The sequence below is a fragment of the Staurois parvus genome, unplaced genomic scaffold (assembly GCF_062004578.1).
Source record: "Staurois parvus isolate SC_StPar_1 unplaced genomic scaffold, SC_StPar_1.0 ptg002015l, whole genome shotgun sequence".
In the NCBI taxonomy this organism is placed as follows: domain Eukaryota; kingdom Metazoa; phylum Chordata; class Amphibia; order Anura; family Ranidae; genus Staurois; species Staurois parvus.
This window is the reverse complement of record NW_028319811.1, coordinates 125486-150715: the sequence shown is the minus strand read 5'-3', so window position 1 is coordinate 150715 and position 25230 is coordinate 125486. Positions and strand designations below refer to the sequence as shown.

The following is a 25230-nucleotide window of genomic DNA, read 5'->3' as shown; positions in this document are numbered from 1 at the left end:
GGGGCTGCTGGTTCCTCCACTCTCACCCCTGGGGGGGCTGCTGGTTCCTCCACTCTCACCCCTGGGGGGGCTGCTGGTTCCTCCACTCTCACCCCTGGGGGGGCTGCTGGTTCCTCCACTCTCACCCCTGGGTGGGGCTGCCGGTGCCTCCAGGGAGATCCCAGACATAAGCTGCCAGACCTGCTGAGTTTTTATTGGAAAAGCCTTTTATGTTGTTGTTTATACATTGCCGTGACTTCAGCAGCGTGAGCGGTGAATGCGTCTCCTGGTCCCACAGACATGACAACATGTGACCCATAACACGGCACCAGAGACCGTACAGAGCGAGCGCGAGGTCAGTGACGTCTACGAGGGAAAATGGCGGCCAGAGATTACATGGAGAGAAGCCGCGTCGTGACAGAAAGAGATGGCGCCTGGATGTATTTATTTAGATAACCTTCATTAGCGCGGGTTCACCCCAATGCGGGAAATGCTGCGAATCCTGGGCGGTCCCTGCACCGTGTTCATGCAATCTGGTGCGGGGGTCAATGATAAATGAATGACACCCCGAAACAAAACGCAATGCGATTGCCAGAAATTGCATCTCCTGGGTGAAAACGCGCATGCGATGCGATTCAGGTGTGGATTTAGAATGGGGTCCTGGACCTTTTTGGTGCAGATGTGATGCACTTTGAACCAAACAATACGTACGGCTCGAATCGCAGCGCTCAAACATTGCATGTAATTCGCACAGGAATGCAGTGAGATGGCGGTGCGAATTACATGCGTTGTCCTGCACCACATAGGGTGAACCCGGGTTCAATGGCGGTATTTGGGGGGTAACCTATCAATCTGAATGTCCCCCTTCCAGTGACGGAGTACAGCGACTCCTCTACAGCTGTTCCGAGGACGAGTTTTCTGAGCACTTTCCTCCTCCAGAAGCCGCAGACTCTATGAATGGAGGAGGTTTTCCAGCGTATCTTCCATAGTCATTCATTACAGGTCTGGACACCCCGATGATGGTGAGACGGCACCTGCACAAAGCTGAGCACACTGACATCATGGTGGCTTCCATTGTGCCTCAGTGACATCATGGTGGCTTCCATTGTGCCTCACTGACATCACAGACCCTTGGCAGACATTCGCTCCAATCCTCCACATTTCATCCATTCAGGAAATGATTGTCTGCTTTGTGTAGGTGCCGTTGATAGTTTGATACAGGGGTAGGTAACAGCACTTTGGCTTTGCTGAAACTACAATTCCCATCATGCCTCCTCCGCTGGGAGCCACATGTCTGTGGTTGTCAGTCTTGCAGGGCCTGATGGGAGTTGTAGTCCCACCACAGCTGGAGTGCCAGGATTGCCGCCCCTCTAATGCTTCACCACCTCTAATGTGGAAAGGCTGCTTGCAGTATCGTTGCAGCTGTCGCTGTCCAATGCTGCTCATCTGACCTCTAACATGGCGCTTTCTGGAGCAACTTAAAAAACAAAAATAAAGATCACCTTTTAAAGGGAAAGAAAGAGCTGCGTGTGATTTGTGAGTCTTCAGTGTCTCCGCTCCTCTCTCTCCGCTGAGTGTCTTCAGTGTCCCGGCTCCTCTCTGTACTTCGCTGAGTGTCTTCAGTGTCCCGGCTCCTCTCCCTGCTCTTCTCTCTGCTGAGTGTCTTCAGTGTCCCAGCTCCTCTCCCTGCTCTTCTCTCTGCTAAGTGTCTTCAGTGTCCCGGCTCCTCTCTCTGCTGAGTGTCTTCAGTGTCCCAGCTCCTCTCTGCTGAGTGTCTTCAGTGTCCCAGCTCCTCTTTAGTGTCCCGGCTCCTCTCCCTGCTCTTCTCTCTGCTGAGTGTCTTCAGTGTCCCGGCTCCTCTCTCTGCTCTTCTCTCTGCTGAGTGTCTTCAGTGTCCCAGCTCCTCTCTGCTCTTCTCTCCGCTGAGTGTCTTCAGTGTCCCGGCTCCTCTCTCTGCTCTTCTCTCTGCTGAGTGTCTTCAGTGTCCCAGCTCCTCTCTGCTCTTCTCTCCGCTGAGTGTCTTCAGTGTCCCAGCTCCTCTTTAGTGTCCCGGCTCCTCTCTCCGCTGAGTGTCTTCAGTGTCCCAGCTCTTCTCTCCGCTGAGTGTCTTCAGTGTCCCGGCTCTTCTCTCCGCTGAGTGTCTTCAGTGTCCCGGCTCCTCTCCCTGCTCTTCTCTCCGCTGAGTGTCTTCAGTGTCCTGGCTCTTCTCTCTGCTGAGTGTCTTCAGTGTCCCAGCTCCTCTCTGCTCTTCTCTCCGCTGAGTGTCTTCAGTGTCCCAGCTCCTCTTTAGTGTCCCGGCTCCTCTCTCCGCTGAGTGTCTTCAGTGTCCCAGCTCTTCTCTCCGCTGAGTGTCTTCAGTGTCCCGGCTCTTCTCTCCGCTGAGTGTCTTCAGTGTCCCGGCTCCTCTCCCTGCTCTTCTCTCCGCTGAGTGTCTTCAGTGTCCCGGCTCCTCTCCCTGCTCTTCTCTCCGCTGAGTGTCTTCAGTGTCCCGGCTCCTCTCCCTGCTCTTCTCTCCGCTGAGTGTCTTCAGTGTCCCGGCTCTTCTCTCCGCTGAGTGTCTTCAGTGTCCTGGCTCTTCTCTCCGCTAAGTGTCTTCAGTGTCCCGGCTCCTCTCCCTGCTCTTCTCTCCGCTGAGTGTCTTCAGTGTCCCGGCTCCTCTCTCTGCTCTTCTCTCTGCTGAGTGTCTTCAGTGTCCCAGCTCCTCTCTGCTCTTCTCTCCGCTGAGTGTCTTCAGTGTCCCAGCTCCTCTTTAGTGTCCCGGCTCCTCTCTCCGCTGAGTGTCTTCAGTGTCCCAGCTCTTCTCTCCGCTGAGTGTCTTCAGTGTCCCGGCTCTTCTCTCCGCTGAGTGTCTTCAGTGTCCCGGCTCCTCTCCCTGCTCTTCTCTCCGCTGAGTGTCTTCAGTGTCCCGGCTCCTCTCTCCGCTGAGTGTCTTCAGTGTCCCGGCTCTTCTCTCCGCTGAGTGTCTTCAGTGTCCCGGCTCTTCTCTCCGCTGAGTGTCTTCAGTGTCCCGGCTCCTCTCTCCACTCTTCTCTCCTCTGGGGTGGGGACTGTACTCCATGTGAAGGCCTCTGTTTCAGTCATCTCGTCTCTAAAAAAGAAAAAAAATTACCCGAAATTCATCCTAATCTTCACTATTTTCTTAGTTTTATGACTGAATGCAGAATTCACTTCAGAGGGGTCGATGTGAACATTGGAGCGAACGTCTGTGAACAGCGCCGAGTACATCAGCAGGAACAATCCTGCAGGAAGGACGGCTTGTCCACCTTGGGAACATGGAAAGGACATGGAGGTGAATGGTGGGAACGGCCGATGTGGGCTACGCTGACCTGATACTCCGAGGTGACGGTCTGGATTCTTCCAAAAATGTCTCCGAGTCTAGCAGAGGAAGAAATGAGCAGAAGATGATGGAGGAAAAGGGGTGAAGCGTTCAGGGGGCACCCACAGACCATCTCCAGGGCTTCATCCGAAGCTCCCCAATTGCTGATAATTCGAGGAGACAATGGTCGAAATTTCTTGGAAGAAAATGAGTGACTCGGCCCCAGACGTGGTGAGAGTTCGGCGTGGATCCTTGCGGTTTAGCTGACCCTCAGGTGAAGAAGAGTCTAGATCCTCTGTCATGTTTGTATTGGTGCCGGGGGAGGGTCACCATTGATCGCTGTCACTGGAAGAGGAGGAAATGGGTCACCTGGCCTGGTGACAACTCCGAAGAGGGATTTCCCTTCACTTTGGAGAGATTCACTTCTGTAGTCATGGGGACTGAAATTTAAGGAAAATCTACCCAATAAAAGGGGGGAGGGGGGAGTCTGGGATCTAAGCATGCACTTGAAGCCTCAGATCACACTATGACCTGCATGTCAATCCCAGAAATCGCACCGCATGCCTGTCTGATTCCTATGTGATTGAGTGCAGTGCCGTCAGATGCCATTTATTTTTAATAGACTCCAATCACAGCAGAGAAGTGCAGACACCTTTGTTGGAAGCTGCACACAGCCGCATCATGTGGTCGTTTTCTGCCATGCGATCCGGTGTGGGAAAGCCACACTGCAATTGGGATGTGTAGTGCGGAAAATGCACAGAAATCACTGCGTTTCATCTCATACGAGCGACACGGGGCGGGGGGGAGACATTGAGGTCCCTATTGATACTCCTGAGGGGCCCTTCATGCGGTATGCAGTAGCCAGCTTTGGGAAGGAAGTTCAATGCAGAGAAAAGGCCGCTTCCCTTTATGTCCTGCTTGTTTCGTTCATTGCGTTGGTGCATGGGCGGACCTTTCATGTGGGCGGACCTTTCATGTGGGCAGACCTATCAGGTCCATCTGTCAGTTTTGTAGGTGAACCTGATTGGGCATCTATTATCCTCTATGGATCTACAGCTGTAATTGGCTTTGTGTCTGTTTACACCCGCCTACATCCCATCCAGTGCGCTATGAACACATGGATTGGGATCCATTCCTCATCGGTCGATTGGTCGATCAGTTGGCTGTAGATGGACAGGTCTGCTCGCCTATAGAGGACAGGGGGCTGTGTATTCTCTGTATGGGTGGAGCCAGTGCGAACCAGCCTTACTCAGTGGGGATCAGCGGACAGATTCCCCACTGAATAAGTGTACTCCTAGCGGAGACTGCCCCTTGTGGGAGGGGCCTAAAAAAAGAAAGTAGGACATGCTGCAGTGCGTTGAGGGTAATCACACCCCATCACATGACAATGCACCTCAACACATGGAAAGGAATGAAATATCATTTTGTGACATTTTAATAATAAAAAAGGTAAACCTTTCACCTCCGCTACATGGCGTACTCCTGCGGGCGGGCGAGCGAGCATGCAGGTGTACATCTGGGCGGGCGGGCGAGCGTACATGCGGGCGAGCGTGCAGGCGTACATCCGTGCAGGCGAGCAAGCGTGTAGGCATACATGTGGGTGGGCATTCTATAGATCTCAACGCTCTCCGCTGCTGGGACTTGGCCCTCATCCTGCAAAGTGTAGTTTCCTGTCAGATGTTCACCTCCCATCACAATCCTATTGCTTCTCTTACCTGCAACAAGCCTAGAAACAAGGAGTCTGCCCGTTCTCATGGGAATATTTGTTTCAGGTCAGGAAATCAAACTCCTGAATTCAGCTGCTCCGAGGATTCGGCAGAAACGCCTTCATAGGGAAATTGAGGGGGCATGTCTGCGATTTGGGGATGTTGGCAGCTATTACCTGCGCTGTATCACTAGGCAAAGATCGCTACATTGTAATCAAAGGATTGGTAAGAAATATTCACAGCATTGAGGAAAACATTCTCCACCCGCCTGAAATACAAAATACAATGACGGCTGCAACATTTCCCAGACATTTGGAGGATTTCCAGGAACAAAACTGCGATTTCTGAGCCTTCCTTCCGCTGTGCAGTCTCTGCATTTACATAAAGTTGCAGCTGCAGTGACACCCACTGGTGAAATCTCGTACTGCAGTACAAAAACAAAAGTTTTAAAGTGTTCCGCTTTCCCCGGACCCCGCATTCCCTACATCCGCTCTCCCCGGACCCCGCATTCCCTACATCCGCTCTCCCCGGACCCCGCATTCCCTACATCCGCTCTCCCCGGACCCCGCATTCACTGTATCCGCTCTCCCCGCACCCCGCATTCCCTACATCTGCTCTCCCCGGACTCCGCATTCGCTGTATCCGCTCTCCCCGGACCCCGCATTCCCTACATCCGCTCTCCCCGGACCCCGCATTCGCTGTATCCGCTCTCCCCGGACCCCGCATTCACTGTATCCGCTCTCCCCGCACCCCGCATTCGCTGTATCCGCTCTCCCCGGACTCCGCATTCGCTGTATCCGCTCTCCCCGGACCCCGCATTCGCTGTATCCGCTCTCCCCGGACCCCGCATTCGCTGTATCCGCTCTCCCCGGACCCCGCATTCGCTGTATCCGCTCTCCCCGGACCCCGCATTCCCTACATCCGCTCTCCCCGGACCCCGCATTCACTGTATCCGCTCTCCCCGGACCCCGCATTCGCTGTATCCGCTCTCCCCGCACCCCGCATTCCCTACATCTGCTCTCCCCGGACCCCACATTCGCTGTATCCGCTCTCCCCGGACCCCGCATTCGCTGTATCCGCTCTCCCCGGACCCCGCATTCGCTGTATCCGCTCTCCCCGGACCCCGCATTCCCTACATCCGCTCTCCCCGGACCCCGCATTCGCTGTATCCGCTCTCCCCGGACCCCGCATTCGCTGTATCCGCTCTCCCCGGACCCCGCATTCGCTGTATCCGCTCTACCCGGACCCCGCATTCGCTGTATCCGCTCTCCCCGGACCCCGCATTCGCTACATCCGCTCTCCCCGGACCCCGCATTCGCTACATCCGCTCTCCCCGGACCCCGCATTCGCTACATCCGCTCTCCCCGGACCCCGCATTCGCTACATCCGCTCTCCCCGGACCCCGCATTCGCTACATCCGCTCTCCCCGGACCCCGCATTCGCTACATCCGCTCTCCCCGGACCCCGCATTCCCTGTATCCGCTCTCCCGGACCCCGCATTCCCTGTATCCGCTCTCCCCGGACCCCGCATTCGCTGTATCCGCTCTCCCCGGACCCCGCATTCCCTACATCCGCTCTCCCCGGACCCCGCATTCCCTACATCCGCTCTCCCCGGACCCCGCATTCCCTACATCCGCTCTCCCCGGACCCCGCATTCCCTACATCCGCTCTCCCCGGACCCCGCATTCCCTACATCCGCTTTCCCCGGACCCGGCATTCATTCATTCATGCAGAGTGACCTATTGATGTACATTTTCCGCCATTTTTGACTTACCGATGGCAACCTACCAATATGGGGCTCCTGGAGAGGAAGTGAATTGAGTACATAAGAATTCTCCCAATCACCTCTGACTCTGATAGGCCAATGAATGCTTTCTATAGAGCACTTTGTGAATTTGGGGTGAACACCCTTTTTAGGGTGACAGGTCTGCTTTACGAGGCGCAATCTACACAAAATGACAATAATAATAGTAATGATGGAATTTCCTGCAGCAAGGGGGGGGCCACGTCTGAAGTTACCATGGAGACCACTCGGACCTAGAATTTCACACCCACTAAGCTGGAGTCCTGAGATGGGAAATAAAGAAGCCATCCTGTCTATGATCCCCTTGAGAACGCCTCCTTAGACGAAACGCGTCAGTGCGGGGCTTGTACTGACGCCATCACGCTGCCTGATCGGCCGCTTGTCTGTTTGATGCGCTTTTAACATTCCTTAACATTTGGACCTTTCGGCTTTACACTACGGAGAATCTGTGATCTGGTCCTGGATGGTGAGCTCTGAGGTTTCCATCCTTCTGTCTGACAACCCTGAAGGCACGCTGATCATTCTCAGGCCCTTCTACCATTTGTATTCTGGTTTGTGAATGGTGGTGGAACCCTCTGGGAAGACGCTGAAGAGATTGCAATGACACTGCTGGATTTTCATGTATTTTTTATTTTCCATATGCGGCACGTCCCGGCTCTGGGCTCGGATTGGACCGATTCACAGACACAGCGGAATATTTCTCATCATTTATTGGTCACATTTGTAGGATCTCGCGGTGGATTAGGATGTAACATTTACTGTACAGAGTGCTGCGGGCGGGGAGCACCGACGGTTCCTGCGGGTCTTCGAAGGGTCACAGTGCGCAGATTAGTCCTCGTCTCTGCCGTAAATATCGGCCAGCTTGGTGAAGTGCGGCCCCCAGTCATTCAGAGCGCTGTAATCCTGATCCGGAGCTGGAGGAGTGCAGGGAGCTGAGAGAGGCGGCCTCCATAATCGGACACCAGCAGGAGTCATACGGGGGGGGGGGGCTGGGCGTTTAATACATTCATTTTATTATATCTGTTTGACAAATGCAAAACAAAAGTCAATCATGCTGCCAGAAATCTGGTGAGCTGAAAACTTCCTGTACTCCCTGTTATCCTTGCTATCTCCATGAACTACAATACACCTCCCCTGTTACTGAGATCAGAGGAAGGTGCTTTAAAGTCCTAACAAACACCTTGTCCTAGGGTGGGTGACAACGCTGCTCAGTACGGTTGTCACCCTGGGACAGGAAGTGAGTTAATATGGTAGTCTGTTATAATCCTCCACCCACAGTGGATCCAGAGGAAGACTACAAACCCAGCAGGATTAGCAGGTTAAAATAAAGGAAAAAAGTGTAAACCAATAAGAAATGCAGCCGCCATACAGACAGACAGGTAAGCTGCATTATTAAAAATGTCTGCCCTGGTTTCAGGTACCGCTTCCCACCCATCCGACGTGCCAGTACATCCTCGGGTTTCGGTGGTTACACGGCTGAAGCTGCAGTCATGACTCCTGGGCTCTCCCTTCCACCAGGGAGCCCGGGACTGAAGCTGGAGGTTCCGCCGGCCTACCATAGAGATGACCAAGGACCCGAATGTCCTCCATCATCTCTATTGTCTAAGAAACTGGAAGCAACAAGTATTTTGTCACTTCTGGTTTTGCCAGGATGTAAGCAAGCCATTAACAACCCGTGAAAGCATCGGATTGGACTGATCGCAGAGAGATATGGAGACCCCCAGATCTCCCCATAAAGAGGACCTGTCACTACCCCAGCTATAAAATAAGGGAAGAAGGGCGCACCAGCCTAGTGCACTGCCTGAGACAAAAACTTTATTAGTACAAGGATGAGTACATACAAACAACTGTGACAACAAACAATGTCCAAAGCGGCCTGGTCACCAAGTCAACTCCCAAAACTAGAAAGGACCCTCCGGAATCTGACGCATTTCGAGGGGAACTCCCCTCTTCCTCAGAGCACCCCTTGAAATGCATCAGCCATCTGGAGGGTCCTCTCACTGCTATGAAGGGGGCAGAGGACACTAGTGGGGGGAGGGGGGTGATGTGAAGGGGCAGAGGAAAATACTGTAGGGGGACAGAGGATGGGGGGGTTGATGTGAAGGGGGCAGAGGACATGGGGGGGTTGATGTGAAGGGGGCAGAGGACACAGGGGGGAGGGGGGATGATGTGAAGGGGGCAGAATACACTAGTGGGGGGGGGGGTGATGTGAAGGGGCAGAGGACACTAGTGGGGGGGGGTGATGTGAAGGGGCAGAGGATGGGGGGGTTGATGTGAAGGGGGCAGAGGACACTAGTGGGAGGGGGGGGGTGATGTGAAGGGGCAGAGGAAACTAGTGGGGGGGGTGATGTGAAGGGGGCAGAGGGCATTACTGTAGGGGGACGGAGGACACGGGGGGGAGGATGATATGAAGGGGGCAGAGGACACTATTGTAGGGGGGACGGAGGACACTAGTGGGGGGGGGGATGATGTGAAGAGGCAGAGGACAATACTGTAGGGGGAGGGGGGACAGAGGGGCAGAGGACACTGCAGTGCGGGGGTGATGTGAAGAGGCCAGAGGACACTACTGGGGGGGGGGAGGTGACTGACACCCCATGGGGGGGATTTACTAAGGCTTGGTTTACACTAGTATGGGACACGCCTTTTCAACGGGTGCAGGGACCGCAGGGGGATGGTCACAAAGACGAGGTGGTCTTCCTGCAGTTCCCACACCCGTGATGGCGCTGCAGGCTGAAATGCGTGGGGGTGCAAGAGCAGCAAGATTCTGCTGCGGCTGGCTGTGGGTCCTTGAATCAATGCATTTCCCGCACAGTGTGGGATAGTGTGAACCTCGTCTACAACTGGATCACTCGGAATCTGGTGCAGCTGCATGGCGGCCAATCAGCTTCTTCCATTGAAGTTGTAGTAAACTCATCTCTCAGACTTTTCCCTACAGGAACACTTCTAATAAAGCTCAGCTGGAGGTAAATGATGTGATAAACCTGCTCTGTTTAGGAGATATTCTAGTCTGCAGCGGCCGGTGACCTCACCCACGCATGCGCTCTGACGGATCGGCGTTCCCATGCTGTTCCTCCAGAGCTGTGGGCCGCGCACATGTGCATTAGTGACTTCAAGTGGCTGCAGCCCGGGACCCCGAAAGGTGAAGATGGAAGCCTCTGGAGGGCTTCGTTGTCGGGGAACTCTCTCATTATGACATCACCTTGCAGGGAAAATCTTTTCTTTTTCTTTCAGGCTTACTACAGCTTTAGTCTTTGACAATGAAATCTGGAAGCTGATTTCTCTGCAGAGTTGGACCACATTCTGCACCATACAGTTTTAGTAAATAGCCCCCTATGTGTCTTTCATCATTTATTGGGTGTTGATAGTTTTTTTTATATTTTCTTTTTATGAAATGGTGTCACCTCCCCCCCTGGGGACCTGAATATTGTATGCAAAGTAAGTGTGAGATGCCGATGTTGGTCACCTGTGATGGGACACGTGGCTGGCCACTCTCGTCCTTCTGGTCCAGGATGTTATCAGAAACCACCCCTGAGGCTGCCCCGCCTCCCATGTATGGACTGCTACAGATGAACACGCCAATACGGCTACTTACCTCCTCAATGACGTTTCCGATCTCATCGGGGTTGGCTGGTCTTGGCCGGTGGGGAGAAGGCATGAGCGTTGATGAGACATCATTCCGAATGACCTCAGCGCGGGCATCCAGACCACGGTGAAGCTGCTCAAGTTCAAAGCCCTGAAGAGCAGAAGCAAAGTTCAGTTCTGGTTCTTTGAGAAAACTTCTTGTACTTCTGTTCTGAATGACCTGTTCAGTACACAGAGCTGAAAGTTAAAATACGGCTTGCAGAAAGAAGAGGTGATAGAAAAAGTGGTGGGTGGGAAGAGCAGAGAGAGTGTTCTGGGTGGGTGATCCCCCCCCCCGGGGTAAGGGCAGGAAGTGGGGCACTTGTGCGGCATTGGTACTAAGATGTGGTGTCAGATGCCTGATCCTAAGCCACCATCCGGAACAATTGGATGCTCACTCTGGTTTATGTCATAACTGGGATAAATCCCAAATTCTTCCTCTTGACCACTTTCCACCACCTGCCGACCAGCCCCGTTTACCTCTTATCCATGTAACAAAATATTTCTTGGCCTGAAAGGTGCCACATCCCAATAATTAGAATTTAAACAGACATTTGACATGGTGGAAACAAAGGCATTTGGATGACGTCAGATGCCACATGTGCTGATCCCGGACATCTTGGAGACTCTGCCAGGCTTCACCATCTATGCTGCATATGCACAGCACCACCTGCTGGCAGACACCTTGGAGATTCCACCAGGCTTACCATCCATGTTGCACATGCACAGCACCATCTGCTGGCAGACACCTTGGAGATTCCACCAGGCTTCACCATCTATGCTGCATATGCACAGCACCACCTGCTGACCGACTCCATCGATCTCCTCTCTGGATCAGACACACAACTACATCTGGCTACAGATGTATCACCCTCTTACCCATGAGCCTGTTTTTATATTCTAAGATGTGAGTTACAACTTATCTTTCTATTAAATACCTTCACAGTACACACTTAGAGGCGCTGTGTTTCTTTGTTTCCCTTCTGCAGAGTTATGCTTCGCTCCTACGCAGCTTGCCCTTAGTGCCTACTGGACTACCTTCACCCCTGCCCATTTGGAACTCATCAAACATACATGGACTGCCACACCATGCGCCTGTTATCCCTTTTGTATTTGACATGGTGGGACCTTCAAGGCGCAGGACAACCATTCTCATATAATATACATTTCATTGATACGCACAATAAAACAATTTGTGACATCAATGAAATGTATATTTTATGAGAATGGTTGCACTGTGCCTTGAAGGTCCCACCATGTCAAATGTCTTTTGAAACTCTTACTCTTGTAGCCTCGATCTGATACCTGAAGATGAGGGTCTCCTGACCTATTAGGAGAAATGTCCCCTTACACATTGAACGCCTGTTCATCCTAAGTAAAATCTGGGCCAAGCTACCCCTTGGGTTTCATGGGAAGGATCAACTTGACTAAAATGGATCTAGTGCCTAAACATTTATATATCCTTTGGCACTCCTCTGATTACCTACCACTGAAGATTTTCAAGACCATTGACCCCATCTTGAACACCTTTGTCTGGGGCAGTGGGAGGCATATATGACCATGGTTAACATTGAAAAACCCAAGTGCCCTCGGGGTGCCGTCTTGCCTGATTTCAATGTGTATTATGTTGCTGCTCCATTGTCTCACTTTTACCATTTGGACAAGACAGACCGAGGGAGCTACCCAACCTTAGTCTGTGGGCAATCCTCCCACCCAGCCCATATGCCTATACAGTCAATTCATGGTGTTGGGTAAAACCCTTCCGCGTACCCATGATAGTTTATTATAGGAACTAGCCCCATGTAGGCTTGGTAATCCCCCCTTCCACAGCCATACCCCACTTTGGTACAACCACCAATTACCAAACGACTGTTAATCCCGGACCCCATTCTGTGGGTATCACAGGATGTTCTCTATCTATATCAGGTATTTACCACAACTGGCTCCAAAACAGTTTCTGAACTAAAGGCTGAGTTGTCCCTGCCCAGCTCTATGGTCTTTCCATACATACAGAGTGAGCTCGGTTCCTGGCTGCAGTCCCTTCCAATGACTCTGGGCTCTGACCCACTAAACTGATCTCCACATATATAACTTTTCACTGACTCCCTCTGTGACTAAGTTGGCCTTTCCAGCCAAAACTAAGTGGGATCATGATTTGGGAGCTGGAGAAGAGTGGGAGGAAATGCTGGATAATACAAAATGGTTTCTCCCAAGGACCGCTTGACCCAGACGTATGTTGTACACAGGGCTGACCCAACTCCAGTTCATGTCTCTCCCTACATACCCTCTTATGGTCCTTTCTGCCCTCTCTGCTTACAACATGCGGCACCTTTTTTCACCCCACTTACCCCATCGCACCTTCAGTGTCGCCTACAACGCTACTTCCTCCTCCACTCATCCTTTCTCTGTCGGGGTCCCCCAAGGTTCTGTTCTTGGACCTCTCCTATTCTCCACCTACACCTCCTCCCTGGGTCAGCTGATACTTTCCATGGTTTCCATTACCATTTCTATGCTCATGACACCCAAATCTATCTCTCTACCCCTCAGCTCACCCCATCAGTCTCTGGACTCATCACCAATTTACTAACGGACATAGTCTGGATGTCACCCCACTTCCTCAGATCTATCTATCCAAAACCGACGTCATAATATTCCCTTCCCCTGACTTCTATGTCAAGATCGACGGCTCAACTATCAACCTATCCCTGCATGCCAGGCTTGCTCGGTGTAATCCTAGACTCAGAACTCTCCTTTCTGCCCCACATCCAATGGCTGTCCAAAGCTTGCCGCCTCAACCTCCACAACATCTCCAGAATACGTCCCTTCTTAACCAATGAGACCACAAAGCTTCTAATCCACTCCCTGGTCATCTCCCGCCTTGACTACTGCAACTTCCTTCTCATTGGCCTACCAAGGCTATCCCCCCTCCAGTCCATCATGAATCATCATCATCCACCTTACCAACCATTCAGTGTCCTCCACCCCTCTCTGCCAATCCCTCCACTGGCCTCCACTCGGTGTCCTCCACCCCTTTCTTTTGATACCTTCACTCGCTGTCCTCCACCCCTCTCTGCTGATCCCTCCACTGGCCTCTACTTGGAGTCCTCCACCCCTCTCTGACGATCCTCCACTCGGCGTCTTTCACCGCTCTCTGCTGATCCCTCCACTGGCCTCCATTCAGCGTCCTCCACCCCTCTCTGCTGATCCCTCTACTAGCCTCCACACAGCGTCCTCCACCCGTCTTTGCCAATCCCTTCACTGACCTCCACACAGCATCCTCCACCCCTCTCTGCCAATCCCTTCACTGACCTCCACACAGCATCCTCCACCCCTCTCTGCCAATCCCTTCACTGGCCTCCACACAGTGTCCTTCACCCCTCTCTGCTGATCCCTCCACTGACCTCCACTCTGCATCCTCCACCCCTCTCTACCAATCCCTCCATTGGCCTCCACCCCTCTCTGCTAATATCTCCAATGGCTTCCCCCACAGCCTGGATAGAAAACACCATTGTCTGCCAGAAGCTGCACGCTAGGGCCCCTGGTCTCTGTGTGGAAGCAGTGGTCTCTCTGCCAAGGTCCAATATATTACTTTGCTGCGTCAGACCTATAGCTATGCAATCAACAAAGCCCAAGCTCTCTGCTGACTGGAGAACCCTGGCTATGATCCAGCAAGGGATGTGTCAGACCTCTCTAAAAACCTCTCTAGCAATTCACACCAAACTGAGCATGTGCAGAGTGACTCCACACGATATGTCATATCAGGAGATAAGAGGGGGGCACAAGAAGGAGGGCAAGATCAGAGAAGACAGGATTAAACAGCCTTTTTACACAATGCAGAGGATTAACCCCTTGGGTTCCACAGTGGGTATAACCAGCATGCTTTGCTGCCTCTACAGACGGATGTCACTGTTGGGGGTTCAGGAACACTTTAATGACAAAGGTATTGCTGAATAAAGGGGAGCATTGCTGAAGTGTAGACACCTAGTCTGACCCATGGGGGGGGGGGTGTACAGGTAGGAGAGCCGAGGAGGTTGAACACGGCACCTCCAGGAATCTGCCAGAGACGTCCACGTGGCTGCTGGTTGGAGGGGATTCTCAATAATAAACTGGACTGTGACGTACCTGATCCTCCTCTCCACCGCCTTCCTCCTCTCCACCGCCTTCCTCCTCTCCACCGCCTTCCTCCTCTCCGCCGCCTTCCTCCTCCCGCATCTTGTCTTCAGGAGGCAGAAGTGGCTCCCCCACACACAGCAGAAGCAGCAACGTCAGTACTATGAAGGGAGAAACATGCAGGAGACAGAAATCGATGGCAAATGTTTTCACAGCATGTATAGAAAAGAATCCCCCCCCCCTTAAAATAATCGCATTTTGTTGCTTTGCAGCCTGAAATGACAGATTCAGGTTTTGGGGTCAGCGTGATTGGCTCAGCATGAGAGGAGCTTTCCTGGAGCATTTCAGTCCACTATGGGTGGGGAGGTGCTGTCAGCGGGATCCCCGCTCCCTGGATCAGGACAGGATGAAAGAGCCAGGAGGAAATCGGCCAGAGAGGCGACCAAGAGGCCTCCAGCAATTTTGAAGCCGTGTCAGGAATGGATGACACAAAGCGGTCACTGTGAGCATGTGACCTCAAGATCACCAATCCTCCACAAATGGGGCTTGTAGGGGGGGAGGGGTGCAAGAAAAAAGTCGCTCCTCAAGAAAGACCGCATGCCGTCACCACTGAGCCAAAACGCACCTTGAAGGTTCTGAGGTCACATGGAGAAAGGGGTTCTGGTCAGAGGAGACTAAAGAGGAAGGATTTGGGCTCAACACTAAACCAGATGATCCAATCCAGCCCCCATCCAAATACCACCATTCCTACAGCACAGCATGGAGGGGGCAATATCCTATTATGGGGGGTGGTAATGTCCTGTTATGGAGGGGGGGTGGTAATGTCCTGTTATGGAGGGGGTGGGGTGGTGGTAATATCCTGTTAAGGGGGGGGTGATGATGTCCTGTTATGGAGTGGGGGTAATATACTGTTAAGGGGGGTGGGGTGGTGGGGTCCTGTTATTGGGGGTAATATCCTGTTAAGGGGGGTGGGGTGGTGGGGTCCTGTTATGGGGGGTAATATCCTGTTAAGGGGGGTTTCTTTGCAGCAGGGACTGGAGCACTTGTCAGGATAGAAGGAAAATGGTGGACAGCTGGATAAAGCAAACACTGTGTCTGTCTTCATGTCAGGCTGCAAGCAACAAAATTAGATTATTGTAAGGGGGGGGGTACTTCTCTGCAGCCGCTGTAGGTGGAATCAGCACCCGATATGAGGGCACCCTAGGAAATGCACGCAGCCAGCTAATGACAACCTGAATCCTCCATCATGTGCCGAACTACAACACACTTGAAGGATAAGTTCATCTTTAGGGAGAAAATAATAAATTCACATCATTTTGCACAAAAAAAAAAAAAAAATGTGCATTTCTTCTTTCTTTTCTCACCAGAGCCTGCAAAGCACCGAGTCCACCATTAGCCCACCGTTAGTCCACCATTAGCCCACCGTTAGTCCACCATTAGCCCACCGTTAATCCATCGTTAGCCCACCATTAGTCCACCATTAGCCCACCGTTAGTCCACCATTAGCCCACCGTTAGTCCACCATTAGCTCACCATTAGCCCACCGTTAGTCCACCATTAGTCCACCATTAGCCCACCGTTAATCCACCGTTAGCCCACCATTAGTCCACCATTAGCCCACCGTTAGTCCACCATTAGCTCACCATTAGCTCACCATTAGCCCACCGTTAGTCCACCATTAGTCCACCATTAGCCCACCGTTAGTCCACCATTAGCCCACCGTTAGTCCACCATCAGTGATCACAGATAGAAGTAGAAGATGCAGAATAAAGCGCGGACTCAGCCTTTCATGTCTTAGATAAATATAAAACCCTGCATGTGGATGTTCCATGTTTACCATTTCCATCCAGTAGATGGAGCTGTAGACTTCCCTATCACAAGCCTGTTCTTTTACAGAGCTCAGTAGCTGAAGCTCACATTGCACACTCAGTTATGTCTGTGGGCCATTCAGAGAATTCGTGACATTTTCTGAATGAATTCAAAGCATTCAGTGATTGGACGGGGTGGAGAGTGTCAATGCCCCGCCTCTCTAGTGATTTCCAGGTTCATTGGTCCAAGACATTTCCCGTAACATACATGTCCATTCCTGGAATTGTTTGTCAGCTGCTGTTCTTCCATTGACCCGGACTTCTCACCGCTCTATGGTGGACCAGCGCCGCTGCAGGACATTCACCACCAGAAAGGCGACAAGTTTACCATTTCTGGGGCAAATGCTGCTCCAGGCTCCATTCAGTGCTGCTCACATGATTCCAGGCGCCTGTTCTTCTGGAGAAGTTCCGATTTCCGGTTGGTTGGCTTTCCTCCTCAGAAGTGGTCAGGTGACCGTTGGCCTTCACACGTGTGGTCAGCACTGACAGGAGCCTGCAGCAGCATTTCTGTGGTCGTCTGTGAATATCCGTTTATAATGAATGTCTCTGCCCAGCGGATGGTGGGAATGGTGAAGCTGTATGCCCCTCCCCCCTCCCCTCCCCCGAGCAGACCAATAGTACTTACTGAGAAGAGCCAGGATCCCCCCGAGGATCCCCAGGATGACCGGGATGCCCAGGCCTCCAGCCAATGCCTTTGCACTCTCGCAGTTATTCTCGGCTGTACACTGGCACACTTGCATCTTCAGCATCGTCACGTTCGTCACGTCCCCCGCATCGGCGATGGTGACGGGTATCTGATAGACGTCTTCTGCCATTTCCCTGACTGGCTTAATCTCCAATTCTGTACAAAAAGAAGGAACGATGACTCCGAGAGCGAACATTTCCCACACCACAGGGCTTTCTTCAGTGGGAACACGAGAGAACGCACCGCACCTCCACCACTCAATGTATGTAATGTCTGGGGGTGCTGGAGGGTCTACTGATGCTGGCTGCTGGGGGATCTATTGTCACTGGAGGGGATCCATTTTTTTGCATGGGGGTATATTGTATCTGGTGGGGGGTATATTGTATCTGGGGGGGGTATATTGTACAGTTGCAAGAAAAAGTATGTGAACCCCTTGGGATTACGTGGAGTTTTGCATGAATTGGGCATAAAATGTGCTCTGAACGTCATCTAAGTCACAACAATAGAAGAACACAGTCTGCTGAACATAATACTACACAAACATTAGATGTTGCCATGGTTTAACTGCACATAACATGTAAACATTCACAGTGCAGGGAGGAAAAAGTATGTGAGGCCCTAGCTTAATGACTTCTCCCAGAGCTAATTGGAGCCAGGAGTGAGCCAACCTTGACTCCAATCAGTGTGATGATATTGGATGTGTTGCTGACAGCTGTCCTGCCCTTAAAAAACACACACCTGTTTTGGGTTTACTGGTTTCAAGAAGCACTGTCTGATGTGAACCATGCCTCGCAGAAAAGAGCTCTCAGAAGACCTACGATCAAGAATTGTTGACTTGCATGAAGCTGGAAAGGGTTACAAAAGTATCTCCTTGAGCCTTGATGTTCATGTGTCCACGGTAAGACAGACTGTCTACAAATGGAGAAAGTTTAGCACTGTTGCTACTCTCCCTAGGCGTGGTCATCCTGTAAAAATGACTGCAAGAGCCCAGCGCAGAATGCTGCATGAGGTAAAGAAGAATCCCAGAGTGTCAGCTAAAGACCTACAGAAATCTCTGGCACATGCTAACATTTTTGTTGACACATCTACAATAAGGAAAACATGAAACAAGAATGGAGTACATGGGAGGACACCACGGAGGAAGCCATTGCTGGCCAAAAAGAAGATTGCAGCACGTTTGAAGTTTGCAAAAGAGCACCTGGATGTTCCACAGCACTACTGGCAGAATATACTGCGGACAGATGACACCAAGATGGAGTTGTTTGGGAAGAACACACAACACTATGTGTGGAGAGAAAAAGGCCCAGCACACCAACATCAAACCCTCATCCCCACTGTGAAACATGGCGGAGGGAGCATCATGGTTTGGGGCTGCTTTGCTGCCTCAGGGCTGGACGGATTGTTGTCATTGATGGGAAAATGAATTCCAGAGTTTATCAAGACATTTTGCAGGAAAACATACAACCATCTGTCCGCCAACTGAAGCTCCGCAGAGGATGGGTGATGCAACAGGACAATGATGACCCAAAGCATACAAGTCATTCAACAAAACAATGGCTGCAACAGCACAGAATACGCCTTCTGGAGTGGCCCAGTCAGAGTCCTGACCTCAACCCCATTGAAATGCTGTGGCGTGACCTTAAGAGAGCGATTCACACCAGACATCCCAAGAATATTGCTACACTGAAACAGTTTTGTGAAGAGGAGTGGTCCAAAATGACTCCAGATCGTTGTGCAGGTCTGATCTGCAACTACAGGAAACGTTTGGTTGAGGTTATTGCTGCCAAAGGAGGGTCAACCAGTTATTAAGTCCAAAGGTTCACATACTTTTTCCTCCCTGCACTGTGAATGTTTACATGTTATGTGCAATGAAACCATGGCAACATCTAATGTTTGTGTAGTATTATGTTCAGCAGACTGTGTTCTTCTATTGTTGTGACTTAGATGATGTTCAGAGCACATTTTATGCCCAATTCATGCAAAACTCCACGGAATCCAAAGGGGTTCACATACTTTTTCTTGCAACTGTATCTGGTGGGGGGTATATTGTATCTGGTGGGGGGGTATATTGTATCTGGTGGGGGGTATATTGTATCTGGTGGGGGGGTATATTGTATCTGGTGGGGGGGTATATTGTATCTGGTGGGGGGTATATTGTATCTAGTGGGGGGATATATTGTTGCTGAGAGGGTTCGCCTCCCTAATGTGTCCCTCGTTCTCAAGTCGGAACGTTGGGAGGTAAGTATATGTACGTCTGCTTAGCCCAGATCTCTGCATTCCTCTGATCTTTTAGGTCCAAGGCCAGACTGAGTGGAAGCAAAAGGCTCCTGACCTTTGGTGCCCAACCTGGGGCCTGAGGGCCACATACGGCCCTTTGGTATATGATGTGTGGCCCTTGGAGCTCAGCGGTCTGTAGCAGGAACATTGATTAGGGTGATTGATCTCTACAGGCCTCAAGGAACATCTTCCCGGCTTCGTATCGTCTTATGCAGTCAACAATGTATCCCCTCCCCCCTCTATATCCCCTCCCCCCTCTATATCCCCCCCAATGACTCTCTGACCCGCATTTCCTCTATTGCAGTCTCTGACACTCCTCTCCAGCATTACATATATAGAACATTATATGCGCCTCTCTGGTGATGTCAGGGGCCACGTTTGAGGCTCATACATTGACAACCACTGGCCTAGACAGCCTCTAATGACACCAAACACCCACAATGCACCTGATAGCCTCAGACTATGCAATCGTCAAGTCATGCCTTATGAAGAGAAAGAAGTATTTATTTTTGGTTTCCAAAAGTTTTCTATTGGCAGATTTCAGGTGATGCACATCAGATACAAATGTCCATTCAACACAGGAGGAGGCCTGAGGCCTTTACATCTACCCCTCCCAAGTGGAAGAGTTCCTAGCCTCCAGGTGACCAGTCTGAGGGTGTAGTCAAAGACGAAGGAAAGGAGAGGAGAGGGTAAGTAAAGTATTTCATGTGATGGCCACACTCCAGACTTGGACTCCAGAAGTGCCTTCAGACTTCACAAATTCCCCACAAGGTAGTTAATCGAAGGCTCCCAAATCTTTTTGAACTGTGGAATTGTATCGTTGAGGCTGAGTATTTCTCATTGATCGTTCTCCAGGAAAGCTTGGACCTAATCAGATCAAACGGTTCCATGAGGGATTTCCACGACTTAGCTATTGTCGCCAAGAAGACAAAAGAGACCCGTTTCCTCGCGCATCGCGGAGCTTCTACAATTGGGCGGCCTAGTAAGGCCTCTTGTGGATTCTTTGTAATCTTTGTGCCCGTTAATGAGTAGAGAAAATTGTAGAGCCGAATGCAGAATCTGCAAACTTTTGGACATTCCCACCATTTGGAGATGGAGGAACGAACCATCTTGGGAACAGCCCATAAAGCAGAGTGGGGAGGCTCCGAGGATGAAGGAGGGTCATGTTGGGACCATATACCATCGATGAAGCACTTTGTGATTTGCCTCTATAAGTGAGGTAATATGTTTTGGATGAATGAGGTATTTCTGTCATTGGACCATGATGACAACTCCTCTACTCATTCACGTCAGGGATGTATTTACCACAAGGCAAACAAGGCACCTGCCTAGGGCGGCATTTTTCAGGGGGGCAGCACCTCCTTCCAGAAGAAGGGATGAAAAAGGGACATGCATGGGGACCAGGTGGGATCCGAGAGAGGCTGCGGGCTGCTTGATGGTGCATGTAGAGCCTGGCTCCTGTTCCCGAGGATGTCCGGAGACGTGAAGATGAGTGTCTGTTTCTCTATCGCCGGGGGAAGGCGGGTTGAAAGGTTCTCCCGGGTGGGAGGCAGGGGTGTTGTTGGTTGATGTCAGCAATGTCAGGCTCTCTCTGCTGGAGGAGGAAGGTGTGGGGGGGGGGGGTTGGTCGGTGTCTGTGGGGCAGACGATTTCTGTGTTGCCTGGGGCAACACAAAACCTAAATACGCCAATCATTCACCTGATACAAAGCTTAATGAGAATAAATGTCACATAAAACAAGCCATGTGATGCATCTAGAATGCACCTCCAGCCACTAGAACCCTGAACATGGACACTTACTATGATCCACCACACTGATGGTCCAGTTGTCACGAGCTTCACGACTCAGCATTGCCCTGTAGGGGTCGGTATATGGGGGCTGATCTCTGTCAATGATATTAATGGATATGGGGTCTGGACTCTTCAGGCAGTATACGGCATCCTGATATTCCAAATACGGTCCGTTGTCATTCACATCTGTAAGTCTGACCTGAAGGGTGCCGGTCCCCGTGGCTGGGGGTGAACCTGGAGGAACCACAATATATATTAAAGAACTCGACTCCATCATGAGATCCACATACAGTATGGCGGCTGATCTACAGCATCTGCGGCATTGTCTGCAACTGTCCACGTCCTACACGGTCAGAGAGTAACACCACCATTCTGGTCCTGCAGCTCTTCATACCATCCCCCGTCTGCTGGACGGTCAGTGAGGACCCCCATAATCCTTCATTGTCCAGCAAACCCCACCCCAGGGCTACGGTTAGAAACCACGGGGCCCCGTATACCCAACTTGACAGCCCCCCCCCCAAAAAAACTGCTTACTATGCTTCAGTTATGAATGAACACAGTGAGTGATCAGTACCGATCACTCATTGTGTTCATTCAGGAAAGAAAGGGCCTGGTAAATGTGACCTATTTTCTGGACCCTCCATCATGAAGGTCCCTATTGTGTGCTTGCAGCTGCTGGTGGGAAGGAGAGGAGGGAAGCTGGCAACACTGCGGGGGTGGGGGGCACACGGGGGGGGGGCCTAGGCAGCAGGGGGGAAACATATGGTGCACAGCGAGGGTGATGAGTGAGGCGGGGGGGGGCAATTACTGGAACCGATCCCCTGTACAGCTCTCTCTGCAGCAGCTGAAAGCCAGTGGGAGGGAGAGGAGAAGAAGTCGGCTTTCAGCTGCTGCAGAGAGATCCATACAGGGGATCGGTTCCAGGAATTGCCGCCCCCATCGTGTCGATCACCCTCCCTGCTTCATGCAGTTGTCTGGGCCCCCCTGCTGGCCTGGGCCCTGTACAGGAGGGCTGGTGGTACCCCTTTATCCATGACCCTGCCCCCTCACCCCATGTGCTCTCCCTCCTGTAAGCAGACTAACCAATTGCCCTTATGGCCCCCAATGCCTGAAATATGTTAGACCTGTAGAGGAGAGACTAGTTGGCAGGCGTTGCTTGCACTGTGTATTATGGGATGTACAGATCGATTATTTATCATTAAGGATTTCCAAATATCGGCATAACTGGGCTAAAGGGAGTTTTTTATGTTCTGTTTGGCCGGAGAGTGAAGGAGACCATTAGAGTGCAGTAAGAGGAGCATCTGGAGAGAAGTTCTGCCCTTTATAATATATTTCTGGGAATGTAGAATTGTGATGAAGTCAATGTGTCAGATCAGGACTTGTTCTGGTTGTGGTGTGAATGGCCGGCCCCAGGCTGCTGTGAGAAGACCTCCCATGGCTGATGTAGTCCTGTGGATCTCCCATCACCTCCCATCCCGGTGACAATGGTCACCCAGACATATGGAGAGGGTGAAAGACCTCCAAGTGATGATCTGATGCCACCACCTTTACCATCCCCCCTCTGCCATGAAGCCGTGTGCTCCCTTGTATGTCATTTGTCCCGACCACATAACATACAAATCCCCAAACGATCGTCCAGAGACCTCGGAGACTCACCATTGTCCACAGCCAAGATGATGGCTCTATAAGTGTCGTTCTTCACAAACACGGACTCCCGATCCAACTGTCCGTTTCCTGTGATGATTCCATTCTCCGGGTTCACGCTGAGCCACCCGGCCGGGTCATTGCCCATCTTATAGCTGCAGGAAAACATTTAGAAAGTTCATCATCACCAACGTCTAAGCTTTGGGGTCGGATATATTTCACTGATCGCTTTATCACAAATTACAGGCAAGACGATCGATCGGACTAAATCTGTCACATCCAACAATCTGCAAATGTAAAAACGGGACAAAGTACAGCAATTTTTGTAGCTTTCGGTAAAAATGTCAATCCAGTGCCCGGAGTGCGGTTGTCACCAGGACAGGGAGGAGAACAATACGAATATTGTTGGAAGTTTCCGTTGTGTAGCCGGGTTCTTGACTAACATAGAGGAGGAGAGAATGTTGTTACTCTACTGTGATGCGAATCTTATGCTGCACTATCCCCTCCAGCCAGCAGGGGGAGAGCCATCAAGAAGCCAGACCATAGACTTCCATGCAGAGTACTGAGAACCATGGGAGTTGTAGTTCAAGATGGCAGCCATACACTGGGGGACCATTGGACCCTTTAAACGACACAGTTTCCAAGAGGCACTGAGGAGCAGAGGGAGTGGTGAGATGGCTTTTACTGAACTGCCAAGGAAACCTCCCTCTCTTGGTGCCACAAGACCTGAGGACTGCACATCCACTGCCTGTTGTCAGACCAGCAGGAACGCACCACAGACCAAAGTGATCACAACTCCCCATTGCCACAGAGAGACTGGAGTGTCCTCTCACCCTCCGCTTCCCACAGCGAGACCCCAGAGGCATCCTAGAGAGGCAGTGGGCGCCCTCCCCCCCCCCCAGCGGCACTACAGGGACTGGTGAGAGGACTCAGTGCCCATCACTGTTAGCAAGAACTGAGTCACTGCAGGAAAGACATGAAGTATATCCCATCCATACTGACCCTCTGCTGCCACCGTACTGCATGCTGCTTCATCAAGACTGTTGTCAAGTGCACCAATGCTTCCTAATGGGCCCCAATGATAGCCACCAAAAGAACAACGTAAAGGATTGCCCCTCCCATTAAGCACCCTACAAGCCCCTTTCCTGTTCCTGTGTTTCTCTTTGTAACGGAACCGGAACCCAGACCGCACTGAGTTTTTCCGTTATAGCACAACTTCCCCTGTCCGAACACCATCCACGGACCACACCCTTGGAATCCCTCAGGAAAATAGACAACACCCAGCTCTTACTAAAACAGGAAGCCAACTACCTTTATTTTACACAAACAACATGTTTTATACAGAGGGCGGGGAAACACATCCAGGAACAGGAAATACATCATCAGCCCACCCTCTCAGTGGGAAGGGCTACAGTATAGTCAGGAAACACCTCATCACCCCTCCCCATCCAACCAGACACAGAACAATGAGATGCAACCATGTGGCAAAGGACATTGACCAACCCCCACACCAATACAAACAGTACATCCCATAATAGTTCTCTGGACAGGAAGACACAGCACAATGGGGGGAGCACATGGTAAACAGACAATGGACAGCCATGTGGCCTAGACAAAGGAACACACTATACACAATACTGGGACATTCACACCCTGTACCCCTTAACAGGCACAGGGAGGGTTAAACATAATGATTTGGGGAGATGATACAGAGGTCCCCCCACCCAAAAGTCACTCCCGTCACATATCTCCCCTTTCGGCAGGAGACTAACACAGGAGTATATCCCAGACGGATGTACTCTGAAGTTAGTCTGCACCTCCAGTCCCTCAATGCCCACACACAGTACCCCATGCAAATTGTCCCCCACCAAGCGTTACTCACCCAGCCAACCTCTGCCTCTCCCGTAGAACATACCCGCCGCTGGGGAGAAGTACGGACTGGTCCTTCTCCCGGAAATCCTCTCAGCCGCTGGAGAGAAGACAGGGTGGCTGGGCCGCCTTCATCCTTCTGTGGGGGATCTGGGCCAACTGCTCAGCATCCCTGGGGTATCCAGGTGGTGGCTGTAGTTGCTAGGCAGAGGTCAGCGGCCCTCTGCCCTGTTGCCAGCACTTCTGCTGGGGACCCCACATCTGCTCCGGCTAACCGTAGGGGAGGGAGGCCGGCTTCCTCCCCTCCCAGACTGTGGATCTGCTGCTGGGATGGAATTCCTCTGTCACTGTCCCCCTGGTGCACAGATCCTGGCTTGGGAGGGAAAACAGTTTCCTCCACTCTGGCTGACTGTGGGGGAGGGAGGACAACAACCTCCTCTCCCTTCTCACCCTGGGCCTCTGAGACTACCACAGGTGTGGGGCAGAGGTCCTGGACCCTCTGTCCGGTTGTCAGCACTTCAGCTGGCGGCTTCCCGGCTGGTTCCTCCTCAGAAAAAAAA

At 51.7% G+C, this 25230-nt stretch overlaps 1 protein-coding gene across 1 annotated transcript in view; it reads right to left on the bottom strand.

Moving 5' to 3' along the window:
* Positions 1-7415: 7415 nt before the first annotated feature.
* The window catches only part of LOC149433031 (cadherin-1-like), a 77028-nt gene continuing 59213 nt past the window's right edge, over positions 7416-25230 (bottom strand). Inside the window, 8 exon segments of the mRNA XM_089664737.1 lie at positions 7416-7715; positions 7717-7794; positions 10005-10105; positions 10398-10538; positions 14549-14697; positions 17030-17245; positions 21167-21391; positions 22814-22956. Coding sequence (XP_089520863.1) covers positions 7634-7715; positions 7717-7794; positions 10005-10105; positions 10398-10538; positions 14549-14697; positions 17030-17245; positions 21167-21391; positions 22814-22956 — 1135 coding nt within the window. The 3' untranslated portion in view covers positions 7416-7633.